The sequence below is a fragment of the Pavona decussata genome, unplaced genomic scaffold, assembly GCF_977016875.1.
Source record: "Pavona decussata unplaced genomic scaffold, jaPavDecu1.1 SCAFFOLD_8, whole genome shotgun sequence".
NCBI classification, from domain to species: domain Eukaryota; kingdom Metazoa; phylum Cnidaria; class Anthozoa; order Scleractinia; family Agariciidae; genus Pavona; species Pavona decussata.
In genome coordinates this window covers 1270001-1287628 of record NW_028145431.1, presented here as the reverse complement: position 1 = coordinate 1287628, position 17628 = coordinate 1270001, and the positions used below count along the sequence as shown (strand labels likewise).

The 17628-nt window shown below is 38.2% G+C and overlaps 2 protein-coding genes across 4 annotated transcripts in view; one reads left to right on the top strand and one right to left on the bottom strand.

The window, feature by feature from the left end:
* Positions 1-2411: 2411 nt before the first annotated feature.
* Positions 2412-8501, top strand: LOC146488784 (uncharacterized). Of its 3 annotated transcripts, none has more exons than XM_085113772.1 (3): positions 2412-2527; positions 5499-5658; positions 6343-8501. In XM_085113772.1, exons 1-3 carry the CDS (start codon positions 2483-2485, stop codon positions 7578-7580), a joined length of 1443 nt encoding a protein of 480 aa, XP_084969898.1. In that variant the 5' UTR covers positions 2412-2482; the 3' UTR covers positions 7581-8501. The 3 variants fall into 3 exon arrangements, with proteins under 3 accessions (XP_084969898.1, XP_084969893.1, XP_084969906.1); XM_085113767.1 differs by lacking the exon at positions 2412-2527 and adding an exon at positions 3688-3948; XM_085113780.1 differs by lacking the exon at positions 2412-2527 and adding an exon at positions 4825-5030.
* An 84-nt stretch (positions 8502-8585) lies between these two features.
* LOC146488783 (echinoderm microtubule-associated protein-like 2) overlaps positions 8586-17628 on the bottom strand; it is a 26976-nt gene continuing 17933 nt past the window's right edge. The window contains exons 13-20 of the mRNA XM_085113707.1: positions 17450-17581; positions 17025-17092; positions 16324-16412; positions 13928-14025; positions 13265-13352; positions 12685-12780; positions 11949-12082; positions 8586-11706 (exon numbers count right to left, since the gene is read on the bottom strand). Of these exons, the coding sequence (XP_084969833.1) occupies positions 10954-11706; positions 11949-12082; positions 12685-12780; positions 13265-13352; positions 13928-14025; positions 16324-16412; positions 17025-17092; positions 17450-17581 (1458 nt within the window). The 3' untranslated portion in view covers positions 8586-10953. The remainder of the gene's footprint in view (positions 11707-11948; positions 12083-12684; positions 12781-13264; positions 13353-13927; positions 14026-16323; positions 16413-17024; positions 17093-17449; positions 17582-17628) is intronic.

Below are 17628 nucleotides of genomic sequence, written 5' to 3'. Positions count from 1 at the left end.
TTCGTTAATGCCTTCAAATTTCACCATTTTTGCTTTTAATTCCAACAGTTCAACCGATGTTTCGAAAGGATGACTCAGAAATCCGCGAGATACTTGCAAAATTAGTCATGAATATGAATTAGAAACTGAAGCCAATCGCTACACGCGCTCTTGCATGTTTGCACGTGCAAAGAGAAACATACTGCACGCCCAGGGTAGGTTCCCATGCAAAACGAGATTAAATTGTTTCGGCGACAAGGTTGCCGTCATTTCCGAATTAAAAACAGGAAATAAAAATTTGTAATTTTTTAAAGTATTATGTAGTTTTTTCTCAATCTACAGGGCCCCACAGAATATCACTTTCGTGATTTGGGCTCCCTGTATAAAGATTATTATTATTATTATTATTATTATTATTATTATTATTATTATTATTATTATTATTATTATTATTATTTCAAGGAGGTTGGAAAAAGGAGTAGCAGCTATCAAAACATTTTTTGTATGAAAATAGCTGAAATAGAAAACCGACCATGTTTCGGTATCAATTGTCCAGTGACCCTTTATATTAAAGGGACCGATCCACAATTAAAAATCAATTCTTAGATAGACTCATTCTGGAAAGTTTAATACTCACAACAGGACTGGCCTCATGATTGAAAAGGAGTAAACGAAACCAAAGAATAACTTCACTGCCATGAACTTACTGATTTTTAATTTCAAGTGTCCTTTTACTTGTATTTTAGTAAGCTGCATCTTAATCTATTCCACCCGACTACCCTTCGATTTTTGAACTTCCCCTTTTTGACTCGCATAAAAGAATTTTTGATAGTTGGGTACAAATCGTAAATAACAGGAAAACATGAACTTAAATTTATCAGTGGGAAACTATTTGGTGACATCTGCCTCGTATCAATTTCTTTTGATCACGGCCCCACAACTTAACCTCCCGCCAAAAACAGTAAATTTTTTAGGCAAATGTTAATTTTCGCGTCGTTGTAGGTTACCTTTCGTTATTATTTTGTGTAGAAATGTTAAAATGTTTCAAATTTGCCAAAAGTTACCTGCGTACTTTTGACTGTGAAGTAGTTAGCTCCAGCTAAAATCTCTAAGGGATTGTTAACTATGTCTTAGAAGCAGAATCACATAATAAAATTTCAAAGTCTAAAGTGAAGCATTGCAAAAAGTGGAAAATTTTAATTGAGAAAAATGCTGAAATGAAGGACGGTACGTTGGAGGAGGTTAAACTGCTAAGTTTCGAAGGAGAAACAAAAAAAAAGAAAAAACAGGGAAGAGTAACTCAACAAACACAGTGTTTTAAAAAGCAACGCTTAAAAGTTACACAAAGAAACATTTTTCCCTTTTGTAACGCTACATTAGGGAAAATGTTACAAAAAGGAACAAAAAAGGCGTTTCTTTTTGTAACATCCTTCGTTCGTTCGTTCATTCATTCATTCATTCATTCATTCATTCATTCATTCATTCATTCATTCATTCATTCATTCATTCATTCATTCATTCATTCATTCATTCATTCGTTCGTTCGTTCGTTCGTTCGTTCGTTCGTTCGTTCGCTAGGCCTGTTGTGTTTGGCCTGTTTTGTCGATCAAATGTAAGGGCCATATTGTAGCATTGACTTGTTACTTCAAAAGAGAAGAAAACATGTTTTAGTATTTCTGTCTGCAGATGGCTAAGATGGAAATAGATTGCAACTTGATAAAATTGGCCATTTTTTCCAAGTTCCCAACCGGGTTGAAGAGGGGGGGGGGGGGGGGGAAGGGGGCTAAAAAATTTAATACGGAGAGGCTCCGCCCCGAGGTCCGACCCCTTACCCTTTTATATACCATTTTTGGCAGAAAAGGTACCCCTTTCGTAAACCATCCATTGGAAAATAATGAAAGGTCCTTTTAAATACCTAAATGACAGATTTCCCTACCCTTTCATATGGTTCGACTCATGGAATCCCTACCCTTTCATATACCTGAGGCGTGAAAAAGGTACCCCTTTCGGGCGGAGCCTCGCCTCGCCTCCCCGTATAGGCCATTATAGGGAGTACCCCCCCCCCCCCCCCGGGTTCCCGATCATATGCGTTTTAGCGATTTCTCCAAAATAGACAAAATACATACGAGGAACTTAAAAAAATGGTCAATCTTTGCACATTTGCAAGTTGCAATCCATTTCCATCTTAGCCATCCGTAGACAAGAAATGAATGATACTGCTTTCGTGCACTACGTGCCGGTAGGCTTATGTTTAAAGTTTCCATCCTTAAAAATAATTTTTTATTTCACTATTCAATGCTTAAGTGACACTAAAAATCGGTGCCATTGGTCAAAACCTCTGGAAAATATAAACAAAAAGGCTACGAATCTCTCCTGTTGGGAGAACACGGATTTCTTTTTTCGAGTAGGCATGCCATGTAAGCGCTCTCTCACGTGTCCACTGTCACTCTGTATCGTGCTGTATATCCATGTGTATGATCATTTGTTCAGGACAAATGTTATTATGTTTTGGCCTCTCTATTTCATGAAGCTACCGAGGGAAGATATGGTAAGTTATCAGCGATTATTACAAGTCATTATTCTTTAGTTTCAGTTTTGAATATCCAATTTGGAAATTACCCTAATTGGTGGCCAAATTTACATTGATCAGCAGGATACATTTCAGGACATCTTTCTGCAGTTTGTACATCAATACTGGTTACGTGTTTTTTAAAAACAAATGAAAGCAAATGGTTTTGTCAGACTGCTTTCATTCGATAGGACGCTTTGCGATTCCATTTGACTGAAGCCGTTTTGTGACAATTCGAGTGCTCGATCGGGTAGTCTAGAATACAATATCATTTCCAAAGCAATGTACGTGTCCTTCGTTAATTTTCCTTGGTCTTTCATTGACCTATCAAGATAACAATAGCACGTATGTCACGTTCATTTCTGTTATGTAACGTAATGCGTCATTCAATTCCAGTAGTGTCCGTCCCCCCGGGTATAGGTGAAGCATTTTTCTCTATTGTCCCTCTCTGGGGCCGGGTCCCCGGTCGGGTGTTTGATAACCTTGTGACGTCATACTTTCTTTCAATGATATGGGAATATGGTCAACTTTGTCTAACGAGAACGAAATGAGAAGAAAGGTCACTGGAGCTTAATGCAGAGAAATAAGACTTACCTGAGACTTAGTTTTGCTTGAATTAGTTTTCATTAGAATGAAGGTTTATCATTTTTGTAGCTGTACCGTGGGGCATTTGAAAAGCTCGTTCTCGCACAGGGCACCCATGCCAAATGAGTCAAATCTGTGTGACCGTTACCGTTGGTACAGTTTTCGTCATGGATTTTAGACCGACCCAGCACTGGATCGGTCTGAAATCTGGTTTTCCTCTCTTGTTCGCCCCTTATTACGTATACTTGAAAGCCAAGAAAAACCCTTCAAATTTCTAAAATTCGCCGTCTTGAGCCAACAAGAACAGCTGGCAAAGCACAATGACTAGGTTTGTTTACGTTTATTGTGAACGTTACGTTATTTTATACAAACCTTTCGGTATGACCATATGGCGGGATATCCACTTTTGACCGCGATGGCCCGCCATGTATGACCAGACATTCCCTTATACTGTATTTCGAAAACTACAGCAACGACTCATACGTTGTGTGCAGTCCCTGTGGTTTCTCCTCGCCGAAGGGCGGTCTGCCCGGGGAAGAGGGGGGGGGGGGGGTATGGACACTGCTGGAGTTGATTGATGCGGGATTGATGCATGTATATGCACCCACATCGAACGAGGTTCATCTTTGCGCAATAGCAAGCGGTTATAACCTTTCCACCGAGAGGCGAAGGTTCATAGTAAAACTGTTTTGCATATTAGTTTGTGCACAGTCCTCTATCGTGACCAAATGTATGCAAATGTGGCTTGCGAAGGGTCTTCTTCAGCAATGACTTCTTCGACGGAATCGGCGCGGGACGTGATCAACGACAAAAAGGTTAGACGACACTTATTGTCCGTGTGTACACATTTCGCGGTCAATCTAGTCAATGTTTCCTACTAGAGAAAAATTGTTGCCCATTGATGAAAGTCGAATCAAAGCTAGGGCATAATTATGTTGCTCCGGTGTACAGCTTAAAATTTGTACAAATTGCGCCTGGAAAATTTGTACAGTCCACATAGATCGAGTATCAGGCCTAAAATATGAATTCGTAGAACTTGATCAAAGCTGTAAATTTTCAACGTTTTTGCAAATATTTAGAACTATTTGATGATGATTGCACGAACAGGCACAGGAAATATTTTATTAGTTTGATTGAACATGTATTCGAAACTCCTGAACGAATAAAAGTAACAAGAATAAAAGGCTTTCATGTAAAACCTTAAATCAGGAGCAGATGAATATCAAACCAGCTACAAACTTTCAGCGCTCGTTGGTCGAATATTGAGGAAACTAGGGAATTACATCACTGTTTTTACCAAAAAAAATATTCCGGCAAAAGAAATTTTTCGTCTTAGGTTATATTTAATTTTAGCTCGAGTGGGCCGGGGTCAACGCACTTAGGTCAACATTAATTTTATCCTTCTCGCACATCTTTCTAAAACTGACCATGCACCCAACTTTGTAATGTCAGCTGAAATTTTTCAGTTCCATCAATTTTTAATTTTGAAATGAACTTTTATCCACTTGCGTGCGAATGGAACAATGCGATGTTACAGACAAAAATACTCGAATGTAAGCTTACATGTTTAATTTTGCGCAATGGGATCGAGGGACAATTGATGTCCGGGGCACTCCCAGGAAGCTAAGTTTTGGTGCGTGTGTGCGCGCGGCTCGTTCTCGAAACCCTGACCCTATTTATATTTAAGGCCAAAAAAGGTAGCTTGTCAATACCTGATCTCGGACTTTTAGACCAAAAAGGGGTGAAAATCTATGTCGATTTTCTGACCAAAATGGCTGGCTAAATAACTGCGACGAAACCATTAAAATGTCAGCCCTGCAATTGATTTGGTTTATTTACACGTAAAGTGACCTCTGGCACGTGCATTTCTTCTATACAAGAGATCCAGCAATGAAAAGTATTCAGAATAGTTTATTTGTACGTCGTGTGGTCCCCTGCATGCATGCAAAAGTTTTTTAAAATACCGTATTGTTTGTATACGTATCCCCTGTTATTGTCAATCATCAATCATACATTATTTCACAATAGCTATCATATATATCACGTTCGAATGTATTTTTACATTTTCCACTGTACCTGAAGAAGGCTGGTGTTGGCCAGCTAAAATACTACGTGAAAGCAATTAAACTCTACATTGTGTTGGCTTGGGGCTTTGCCCCTCTTTCCAAAAACCATACCCACTTTAATTTGGAGCGCAAACCTCTATGGCTAGTTATGTAAGGGATTACCCTCTTTGTCCACCCCCCGCTCCAGCCTGTTGGTACTCTGATTTGTGACTGGGCTTTCCACCAAAACAAGACTGATTCAACAAGTTATTTGTAGTGACAGATTTTTTTTTTTTGCATCCCCAATGTCTGCTGTTTAGATGACTCATTTTACTGTATACGGACATCCCTTGAGTGTCCAGGACACAACTGTGGACTCTGTCTCCGTCAAGGTTCCTATTTTGCGAGCAACTGAAATGACAGACAGATGGCCAGTTCTGCTGTGGGTATACTTGAAGACATTAGGACTTTATCATTCAGGTAATGAACACTCTGATTATATGCAACCGCTATATTTTTATATTAATTTTGCACAATTTTGTGTAGTTCCAAAAATCTTCACACCTCCCAAAAAGGATTGAAAATTTAAGGGGAGTGGGGTGGGACAGGTGGCTCCAAGGCCAAAAATATTTGAACCAAAGTATAGATACATCCATCCACGAAACTTTCAACACAGTGAAAACATCAGGTAAGATTAAGATAAATTAGGAAAATTTGATACATGTTTGCCTTATTGGAGTATGCTTTTGGCAATTTATCTTCCTGTTATGGCCACTCCAAAGTTGAGCATGGGACTGAGTTGAGTTGCAAATTTTATCCAATTTTATTGCTAACTTGGCACCTCCACATGAATAAAGACACCTGAAGGGATTTATTCACTAAATGTACAGTGTGTACACTAATGGCAGGTTCTCTAGTAAGTTAACAAGTGGACAATTTAGGGAAAAAGATGGGCCACCAACCAAAGATGTTCAGGGAGCGGGGGTACACTTTCTTACCCAGTGCATGAATATTAATAAAGTGGTCCCCTGCCAATTTACCACCAACTGGCTGTAACTGTGCTTCTGCAAATAACTCAAAAAAGAGTGGGGTACCTTTAATATGTTATCAACATATATACAGCAGTGAGAATTTTCTTATTACTATCATTGTTATTGTTTTTAGGTCGTCTTGTTTGCCCTAAGATCTGTACCAACTGTCAAAGAGCAAAGAAACATGGCACCTTCCGCTACACTGAAGGTCAATGTAAAGTGTGTGACAGCCTGACGTGGGACTACAAGGGTGTGCCAACTGAAATCACTGATCGCGACATTGGGTCATCGTTCTTCAACCACTGTGGGAGTGGAATGTTATCACTGATATGGCTTATTCTCATCACAGGAATCACATTTACTAGCATTGCACTGTTGATTTCAAGGTACAGCACTGCTCAGTGTGATATAGTTCACGTTTTAGCTTGGATCGGCATGAAACTCCTGCTGTATATTGGACCCTTCACTTGCCTCATCTCTGTAATCCACACGACATGGCCAACTGTGTTTATGGGAAGCTGGTCAAATGCCCTTGCCATTGAATTTGTCGTCCACAGGTTGCGGTTTGTAAACATGAAAGACAAGCAGTTTGCAGGATATGCGTTGTTTCTTGGCAGCATTGCAATCATAGCAAGCCAGTGCATCAAGATAGTAGCTCCATATTTTGACCCAACTCTTGTATCACCCATGGTTGCCAATCAGACAGTATCGAGCCTCACCTCATTGGTCCCGCTGCATTTCTTCACTGTCATTGAGGGGTACATCAACTTTGGTGGGTTTTGTTACTTGGTTTACCTCTTGCGCTGCAGCTACGAGTCAGAGATTCGATTGGTCGCCAAGTTTCTATGTCACAACATTGATGACACTGACGTGTGCCGTGCTCGTTTGGCGGAAGCTTTTGATGCCTATCACATATTTCGTGAATTTGCCTCCGGTTGGATTGCTATGAATCTAATTCTATGCACTGTTTGCCTGCTTCTTGAGCTGCACATCTGGATCGTTAAAACCCAGCCGCTGGCGCCATTTCAGTACGAGCACACATTTCTATTAGTGTTCTTTCTACTCCTGCCAATTGTTTCTCTTGGCAATGTTGATGTGGACTACCTGTGGAACCGTCTGGTTCGTCAGGTCAGTCGCCAGCGATCAACTCGACAAGAACAATACTGGGATAAACTAATGCAGTTTCTTCAGGAGCAGAAAGCAGGAACACGTCCCTGGCAGGCTGTGCTTGCGTTTTTCCTCTCCACTATTGCCATATTCTCTGCTATTCAGTTTAGGCTGTGGACATATAATCAAAATCAGCCTGTCAATGTGTATACCATTCTGGCAAATGGCAGTTTAGCATTGACACAGCATGGCATGACAAATTAATCATGATTTGCAGCTTTTTTATGTGTAAACAGAGAACTTCAAGGCTGTTACAAGAACATCAGTAATTCCAAGGAACGGTAAAGACTGGTCATACTTTGAAATGTTACGCTTCCAAGGAATGAGTGGCACACACAACACTTTATGCTGCCAAGGTCTTGCTCAAAACAGCTTTGTTAGTAATGATTGATATCGCTGCAGTTCTGCAACTTTGGACAATAATACAACCAAATCTGGATTTGGCAATAGAATTCATTCTTAAGGATGAACAATGGGCACTTGAAGTTTGGGCACATAAAAAATTGTGAAGTATTTAAATGGGGGGCTTGCCATTGTGATGTAAATGATCTGCTTGATTCTTTCTGAAGCATTCCCAGGAATCTAATTTGTATTCAATGGTAAAACCACTTGTTAGCTGAGTAACTCAACTGATTTCAAGTTTTTAACTTTTGTACATGTTAGGAACTAGCTTCCCCTTTGGGGGAGTCGTTTTACCCTCCTGTGGGGGGGGGGGGGGAGTAAAACAACTTCCCTAATGACGACTCCATGGGAGGCTAGCTAGAAGCAATGCATTTGTTGAACTGATTTCTGACAAGTTTTATGAAAAAGTGTTGTATACTTTCTGCAACAGACTAATTTCTGGACAACAGTAAAATACTCATCATTTTAACTACCAGAAAATGCAGTATTTTTATTATTTTGATTTGGGATGGAAACACCAATGAAAAAGTTACTTCATAAACAACACAATTTGTATTTTTAGTGATACATTTTTTATTTAGCCTTTTATTGCAAAAGCATTTCTACTTGTAAAAAAGTGTTGCTAGTTTTTTACAAGTCTCTACACCTGGAAACTGGCTGACTAGATTGCCTTACAATCAATATACATTAAATGAAAGTAGTGACTGTAAATTGAAAATCAATGAGTCACATAATAATAATCATAATAATTGGCATAAATATGAAAAGTGAAGAAATCAAGAATAAATAACTACAATAAAAAACAAAGGCTTTTAAATTTCATGCTGCCAGCAGCATGTTTCATGTTTTGTAAATATGGACATCAAAATATTGTAGACTGGTGTTTACACTTACATCCTGGGTAATAAAAGCCACAGCTCAACCCTAAGCAAACTGTGCAAAATTCAAGGCACTGAAATTCCATGAAATTCAACCTCATTCAAGCTCAAGCTATTTGTGTGCACATTCAAGAGGTTGTCTTCAAGGTCAAGCCATCACAATCAAGGTCCTAACTCATTCAAGTTCAAACTAGAATTTCAGTTAACATTCGTCCATAGTGACCAGCCTTGAGAACAAAGGGGGTAAAATTAAAGGACAGCTCCCCTTATCAGCTCTGTCGGCTGACAGATAACTGGCACTTCAGTTAGGATAAGGTTAAAGTGTTGGCCATCTCTCGGCCCACTGCTGGTCTTTTGATTGCCTACAGGTTTCGTGGGAAGCTGTTCTTCAATTTTAATGAGATGCGACTATCGCCTCTACTACACCGAGGGAACACATTACATTTTATTGACCAGTCTGAGCCAAAATAGAAGCAATTGGGAGGAACTCAGTTTTCAAAGATTTTGCATCACTTGGCTACTTGGTATCTAACAGTTTGCTTTTAGTTAATAGACCAATTTCAATATTTTATAATTCGTTCTTGGCTACAAGGCTTAGGGGAATAAAACAAAAAAAAAATGACATTGAGGTTCAGAGATGAATAATGAATTTCCTTTGTTTTATTCTCCTTAGCCTGATAGCCAACCTAGAATTTTAATATATTGAAATTGGTCTATTGTTTGTGCTTAATCAAAATTCATAAATCTTTTTTAAATAACTAATGCGACTCAAATTAATCACTAATTCTAAATAATTTTATAAATAGCTATTATTTCAATAAATACTTTGTCCTCTAAATTATATACTTTAGGTGAACAAAAAAATCTACTAATAACTGATGCCATAAGAAACCTGGCGGTGATAATTTGCTACAGCAAGAAATTAAAAGTACCTGACTGGATTCTTACAAATAACAATAAAATATATAAAAATTATTAAATATTAACTGATAATATACTTTGTATACTGGTAGATGTTTGCCATAAATACATGTACTTAAAATGTACAAATTTCATCTATCTATACAGTAGAACCCCTTGTTAACCCATTACAGTCAATCTACATATGTAACCAGTAGTTTTGAAGCTTGCATGTCAGTTTTGAACGCCAGCGAGATATCAGAGTTCCAAGTAGAAATTTCCCTAGTTTATTGATGGTATAAAGCTTTTAATTTTTCTCACATAATTTACAGCATTAAGTATTTCAAGAATTATTGTTTCCCAAGTAGTTTGAATTTATTTTTCAGTCAGTGCATCTTTTTCAGAGAGATTTCCAGAGAAATCTTCAAGATTCTAAGTACTCGAATACCAGACATTACAAAGAGGAATTTGAATGTTCAGTTCATGCTCGGAAATACTGGTCATGCATGACGTAGACTGACTGAGAATGCCAACATCAACCTGTATGTTCACATCATTGAACTTTTGCAACATATTTCTTATGGTCTGGGTTGGGAGAATTTGTTGAAACATCTAAAAAGTTAATCTTTGGTGATCATTTCCTTTATTCCCACAACTTTTATGTCTGAACACAGTGATATGTAAGGAGAAACTTAATGTTGGTCACTCTTGGGGCTTGAGGCTCATTACTTCAGCCACTTTCTTTTGACCTTTGGCAATGAAAAGTCAATATGCAGCCATTTTGTTCTCTGAAAAACCTCTTTAATCTGATCACCCTAAAGCCGCCATTACAAGTTGAAACTTTTAGCTGAAACTTGTGTGCAATGGCGCTGCAAAACAAGTTTCAGCAGGCATTGTACCGTGTAACATTGTCGGTTTTGTGAAACTTTTTCGAACTTCTGTTGCGAGACAAGTTTCATGAAAAGAAGAATCGCTTTCTACTTCTGCAATGGCTCACAATGATCGCAGTGGTGAAAAAACAAGAGTTTCTCCGTATAACACCACTTTGTGAAACTTGTTTCGCAGCGTTGTTGCACACAAGTTTCAGCTAAAAGTTTCGATGTGTAACGGTGGCTTAATAATGACCAAATTTTCAGGTCCATCAGTGGTCATGTTGAAAGGGTTCCACTCTATCTCCTACAAAATTATGATCTGTTCACTGCTCAGAACAGATAATGTCCACAGGCAAAATATTAATATCTGCACATTTCTGTGCCAAGTGAAGGTAAGTTGTTGTTTGCACACCATGCTAAAGGTAACTACTGGAATGTTGGGATTAACTATCGCCAGTACAAGTCCAACAGTCCTTGAACTGGTCAAGAATGACAACTTGCAGTTTTGCCTGTTCAGTAGCTATGTTACTTCATCGGTCTCCTGTCCCACTGCCTACCCTGTCCTCTTGCAGGGAAGCGGCTTCTTTCTGCACCCCTTCCTCTCCCCCTCCCCTCATGTCCAGGAGGTTGTCTTGGGCTATCATCATCGTCATCATCAGAGTATTGATCCATATCTGCAGGATCTGAGTGTGGATAATTAGATTGTGAATTCCACTTGGCATTGCTGTTCACAGGTTTCTGTTTATTAAACCTTTCTGTGTATGAGCCTTGTTGTGATCTGGAAGAGTTCTGAGGTAGTGCATTACGCTGAGGACTTCTGTCCGTTACTCTGCGATCATCCCCAGAAGAATGCTGCTGATAAGTCTTTCTGGATGGCCGCCCATGACCTGGAGGAACTTCAAGTGTCAACGAACTTGCAGCATCAGAATATCTGTTTTCAGAAGGACGCTGCCGAGCTCCTGCTTGTTTTCCCCTGGTTGGATTTGCAGGAAAATCGTTGTAGTTATCTTCATCATGGTCATCAACGCTGTAATCTGAATGATAGCTCTCATTGTCCGAACCTCTTTGGCGGTTTTGATTTTGATGTCTGCCTGCCCGTTGCATGTCCGTTTCCATTTCATATTCCTCTTCCTCGTTAAATGCAGGAAGATTTCCTTCCACTGACCACTGGAGAATGCAGAAGTCACGACTGCCAGTTGTAATGAGGTGTGTGTCCGAAGCCAAGAACAGCATCCGTGTGACTGGACAGCTATGTCCCCTCCACTGGAGATAATGCGCCTGGAAAGTTACGCAGAAATAGCCTCAATAATAACTCAATGAAGTAACCAAAATAAACCGAGAGTTCAATACTTCAATGAATCTACATTTTCTATCAAATGCATAATTACATTTAACTAGATGGGAATAATAAAATCATTGTCTGCAGGAATCAATACCCTACATAGTAAACAAGGCAAACAAAAATATGTTGCATCTATATTACAGGTGTATTTTGCACACATCTAGCAGCGTCCACTTACCCCAGGCTGACTACAAGGGAATCTAAACAGACGAATGTATCCCAGCTCGTCTCCCACAGCAAAAACTTCACGTGACCAGGAAAGATCAGAGCTGTTAATCAAATTGCCATCATCTGGCTGAGAAGGCCAAGCACCTGCAAACACAACAGAGGTACTGTGTTAAAACACAGGAAAGCTATTAATTTTGTAAAGGTCAAACTACACTAGGTAATGTCTTTATGCAACCTGCCACATACGAAAAATACCTGGCAGTAGTTGAAAAATGAAAGAAAGTTAGCATGTTTTGTTTCTGTTCCACAATACTCTTGCAAGCTTGCTCAATTTAGCTATTTTAATGAAATGTTGATGAGTGTAACACATCTAGGCAACAATTGGATAACAAGGCTTACAAAACAGGGAAACAGTACTGGTCAAAACAAGTGTGTTGGAATCTTGACAACCACCTTGTCTGGGGTAGGAGGGTTATCGAAGACACCACCTATCTCATGAACATTGCTGACAATATTTTATTACTCCTAAAATTTGAGTTGACACAGAAATATTCAGCTAGCGACAGTCAGCATTGCTGTCATTTTTTATTGCTGGATAGAGGGGTGGCTATGCAACAAAGACACCATCTTTTGAGGTTGAGGAAGGGAGTGCAGGCAGAGACCACCCATCTTTTTTGTGGTTTGGTTGGTCCTGTATGAGTATAGTAGTTTTGTCCACTTCCCTACCAGGTATTAATAACAAGTACCTGCAACATCATAGCCCAGCATAACATTCCTTGTGGACCAATCAATATCACGAATAATGTCTTGCGTTTCTTCTCTTTGAAATCCACCAATCTCCCCTGGAAAGAAATGAAATTAGAAGGAGACAACATAAAGTGGTCAGTAGCTTGACATTTATTGCCATTTCTCATAAAATTGACACAAAATTGTAAATATGAAAGGACATTTAGAGTGATGAAAAAAAACAACATACACATTTCAAGACACAGAAACTCTCTCTCTGATTGTGAAGCACAGGGGTTTCATTATCATTTTGAACAGACAGGCAAGAGATAACTGCACCCGGGTAAGACAGTTACCTTGGATATGCTATTTTATGGAAAATGTTGGTTGAAATGTTAAAAGAAACCATACAAAGTTGTGTTCACAGGCAGTCAATTTGCCTGGTGCCTGGCCCCTAATAAAACCCCTGGAAACATTGTGACAAAATAATAATAATCGTTTTTATACTACAGATGTATAATGCATCAGATGCATTATACACTGTACATGAAATGTACAGAGGGAAAAAAAAAAGGACAACCTTGATGGTGATGTACTTACAAACAATGTGCTCATAATCATTGGACAAACTTTGAAGGAAGCAGCCATCAAGAGACCAATCCAGAAACATGATAGGATCAGTATGCCCCTGTATAAAGAGACAACAATCAAGATTTTACACACTCTTGCATGTATAATCCCAAAATGAATTGTCAGTGATACAAATAATATGCCAACTAAAACGCAAGTGATATCCCCCAATTTTCAAACCTTGAGTCACTTCACTATGATGAAGACATTTGTGTATTTTGCTGTTGGAGTAGACGAGGATATCAATATACTTGCACTTTCCAAAAACATGAAGAAGCCCACTATATAATTTTCCTACAAGAGCTTCCAGTCAGAATCCTATGTGTGTGTCTCCAGCGAAAACATTTGAAGGATAATGAACACAACACTAATCTTCATAATTTTAGCTTTCATAATGTGCACAAATATGTCCACGAACATTACAAGTTCCTTCAAAGCTCACGGATTTCCTTTACCCATGCTTGGGAAAAGAAAATGTCTGCGGACAAATATCTGTGCATGTATTTTGTGCCAAAAAGGTGGTGTATCTAAACCATTGGACCATGATCCCTCTATTTGGAAACAAAATGTCATGCTGTTAATAATAAAAAGAAAACTACAAAACATAACAAAACCAAAAATGATTAAACTCACTGAACAGCAGCCCACTCTTCTGTATGTTGTCCCGTCATCATAAACTGCATGGACATAAATATTGCCATTTTGGGATGCAATAGCAATGTGTTCTCCATCTGAAGGCAACACAGATCACAATCAAAGAGTCAGGTAACTGAGGCAGATAGCTTGTCAATAAAAACAACCAAATAATCATTACTCTTCTCGGGTATATTTTACATGCAAATAACTTAAGAGCGGTTGTCAGTAACTTTCGAGAATCCGGCGACAGAAGCGAAAATTCGAATTTTTTTTATTTGCCCCAAAAGACCCTTTTGGTGAACTATTTTCAAAAATAATATTCAAAAGTTCCAGCGAATTTTTATTTTGGCAAAAATTGGGAAAGTTCGAAATCGGCCAAAACGCGACCGATGGCCCGATTGAAATTATGCAAATTAGTACATTTTAAAAACTCTCATTCAAGACAAGGTAGCGTTTTCTCGAGTTGACACTTTCACAATCGTTTTTACATCCCTTGTGCTTGCTTCTAAACTATATTTTATCTCCACCTGAACATTCTTTCATTTAAAGTTGCCCACATAAAGAATACAATGTTTGCTATTCCTTAGATAGAGTGATTTTTGCCATATTTCAGATGACCATATCATCAAGGGTAGACAAATATACTGGTAATGAAATCACTTTTTTGAACGGGCAATTGTTCTTATTTATCATGTTAAAATATTTAGTTTGGCCCGTGAAAAGCGAGCGCGCTAGGTCGAGATGTGTGGAATGCACTTTGACACAATTCGCCATTTCAGTACCTCATGTTCCTCCTGTTACTTTGCACTTATCAATACACTTCACGGAAGCTTTTAGATAAAAGCCAAGGTCTCTGTGTTCATTTCATGCTTTTATACACGTAAATAACTAGCTTCAAACTTGAGTGCTCCCCATATTAGCATTAGGTTATCAAATGATTCCTTTCAGGTAAAATTTTCAAGTTTATATTGAGCCGTTCAAGCCAGATGAAAGAGCCGTTTGCAGGGAAATAACTTGAAATCAGTGAAATTAATACCCTGTCTCTCATATCATGCTACACTTCCAAACTACCGTTACTATTAAGCTAGAAAGTGTAAATGCTCCCTTTTTACATGACCTAAAACAGAATTTGCCTAAAATATTACGAATAAAGTCCACCACAAGAAAACACTGAAAAAATCGCGCGCCGACGTAAATGTAAACATCAGCCGTTTCTCGACTTGCTACATGGATGAAACGCGTCTGTTATTTTACCTCTGTATACATTTATGATCAGAGAGAAGTAGAAACAAAAAATCTTCTATATGCCTATCTGTATAACTGCACTCGCCAATCAGGCTTTGATTTTCTGTATGTTTGTTGAAAATACTGAAGAATAGTGCAACATAATAATTTGTTACGGACTTACTTGACTCATTCAATCACAACCGGATACATGTAACACGACTGGAAACTAGATATAAAGAAATGCTCTTACTTGTCTGCAATCGTTACTCACATTATATCTGGCGATATCACATCCCCGAGGCAAGGCTGAAAATTGTCTCAAAATCCGCATATTAGAGATTCAAAGTTTTGAACAACGCAACAACTTTCATTGCGTGACAAGTGAAATGTGATACACAAGCGTGCGAAAAGCATCGGAATAAACAATGTCAAGATTCGCCCTTGTGATGACAGTGCGAAAATGATTCTTGAAATTACAAGAAGTGCTTGTGTATCACATTTCACTTGTCACGCAATGAAAGTTGTTTCGAACTTTCCCAATTTTTGCCAAAATAAAAATTCGCTGGAAGTTTTGAATATTATTTTTGAAAATAGTTCACCAAAAGGGTCTTTTGGGGCAAATAAAAAAAAATTTGAATTCTCGCTTCTGTCGCCGGATTCTCGAAAGTTACTGACAACCGCTCTTAAAGTCTCTTGATGAATATTTGCCACATCTCAGACTTTGTTCATTAGTTAAGATGATAAATGATGATAAATAATAATATCAATAATAACTTTATTTATCCTTATAAATGATTGGCAGACAATCATGATTGGCTGGAAGGATGTCCAGGGATCCAAGGCAGAATGTAAAACTCGCTTAACCTTTTAAAAATTGAACCAGATGTATAACTCCCAAATGCCCAATTTTCAACTGTTGGTTAGTCAGAAAACCAGCAAATGTGAGTTGAAGGCTAGGACTCTAGTCCTCTGAATATCCAGTTAAAAAACCCATTTCTTTGTCGACAGATTTGTGCTTTACAAATTCAAATTCACACATTTGTGCAGCCAAAATTCAATTCTAAAGGACACACAGAACTATTAGTTTATTTGTACTTAAAAGTGTGTTAATTAAATTATACATTATCTAGTGTTTTGTGAGACATTCCACAACAATGCTAGTATACCTTTTGCATATTCCAGATCAGGAAGTGGAACAGTCCCATCTTGAAAAGAAGCAATGTGCATCCCAGCTTCACATGACAGTACAATCCACCTGGAATTTCATGCAAATTCTATGAAGAAGTCTATTTTTTTATTCTAAGGTAAACATTTGAAGAATTAGGTTATGACTTTTCCTAATTTTAGCTACATAATTAAATCTGAATTCAGTAAGAAAAGGCTTATTCTTAAAATTTCACCCTTCAGATCAAAACAAAACAAACCAAACAATAACAAAAACAACAACAACAACAAACAAAAAAACATAAAATTCCAAACCGTTTTAACATGCATTTATTAATCTGTATGCTAGACTAGAACTTATTTGGAACAATATTATTCATTTCCAATTTTTAAGACAAACTTTCACTTAGCACAGTTTTCTACCAAACCTTTGAACAGTCATTAGCTATTCCACAACATGCAATTAAAGTGTTGAAAAGGACAGTTTTAGAAGCTGCTGTAAAAGTTCATACAGTATATTATTCCACCCAATGGAGATTGTATACGGTATGGCAACATTGATAATGATGATGGGTAAATAGAATTTATCAATGCTTTTAAAGAGACAGTGATAGAAAAAGTTCCACCCAACATTCGTTATTTTTAATAGTACCGACTTCACATTTGCTGAAAAACATATTTAGAGCTGACATGATAATTGTACCTTCCTGCGGTGGTTCCCAAGGCTACAATGCTGCCAGTGGAGTAAAAATCAGCTGACTTCACAGGAAACTGTAAAGGAAAAGATCCAGTGGATTATGTATCAGGCACAGAGGTAGATAGCATTCCTACCACAAAGGGTAGATAGGTAACACTTTTGTGCTGATAGCTGTGATGTTACTCTGCCAGTCAGAGTAACATGGTGGAAAATAGGTGTCCATTTTAGAGAGGTAGGCTTAATATGAATTTTGGTCTCTAAGGAACCAAGTGAACTGTCTGTAATAGAGAGGTGTCCATAAGGAGAGGTTCCACTGCACATGTAGTTTTGAGGCTAAAGTCATAAGCACAATGTAAATATGGGACAATTTATTTTGGATCAAACTGAAATGTGCCATGAATCTTCTTGTCATTGATTGGTTAGTGCATTACCTCCACATCAACTGTCCAAATTACTTGATGAGTTTCTGCATTCCACAAAGACACTGAGGTGTCCAATGATGCACTGATGAACTGTGTCTGGCTTGGATGCACTGCTAGGGCATGAACCTCATCTTTATGACTCTAAACACAAAAAGTAATATAAATATGTATTGAAACAAAATATTTAT

What these genes read in the sequence shown, in the direction of transcription:
- LOC146488784 (XM_085113767.1), top strand. Translation starts at nt 3,862, where the DNA reads ATGTATGCAAATGTGGCTTGCGAAGGGTCTTCTTCAGCAATGACTTCT. An exon ending in ACGTGATCAACGACAAAAAG is followed by an intron (nt 3,949 to 5,498) that starts GTTAGACGACAC and finishes TCTGCTGTTTAG; the next exon opens with ATGACTCATTTTACTGTATA. An exon ending in ATTAGGACTTTATCATTCAG is followed by an intron (nt 5,659 to 6,342) that starts GTAATGAACACT and finishes TATTGTTTTTAG; the next exon opens with GTCGTCTTGTTTGCCCTAAG.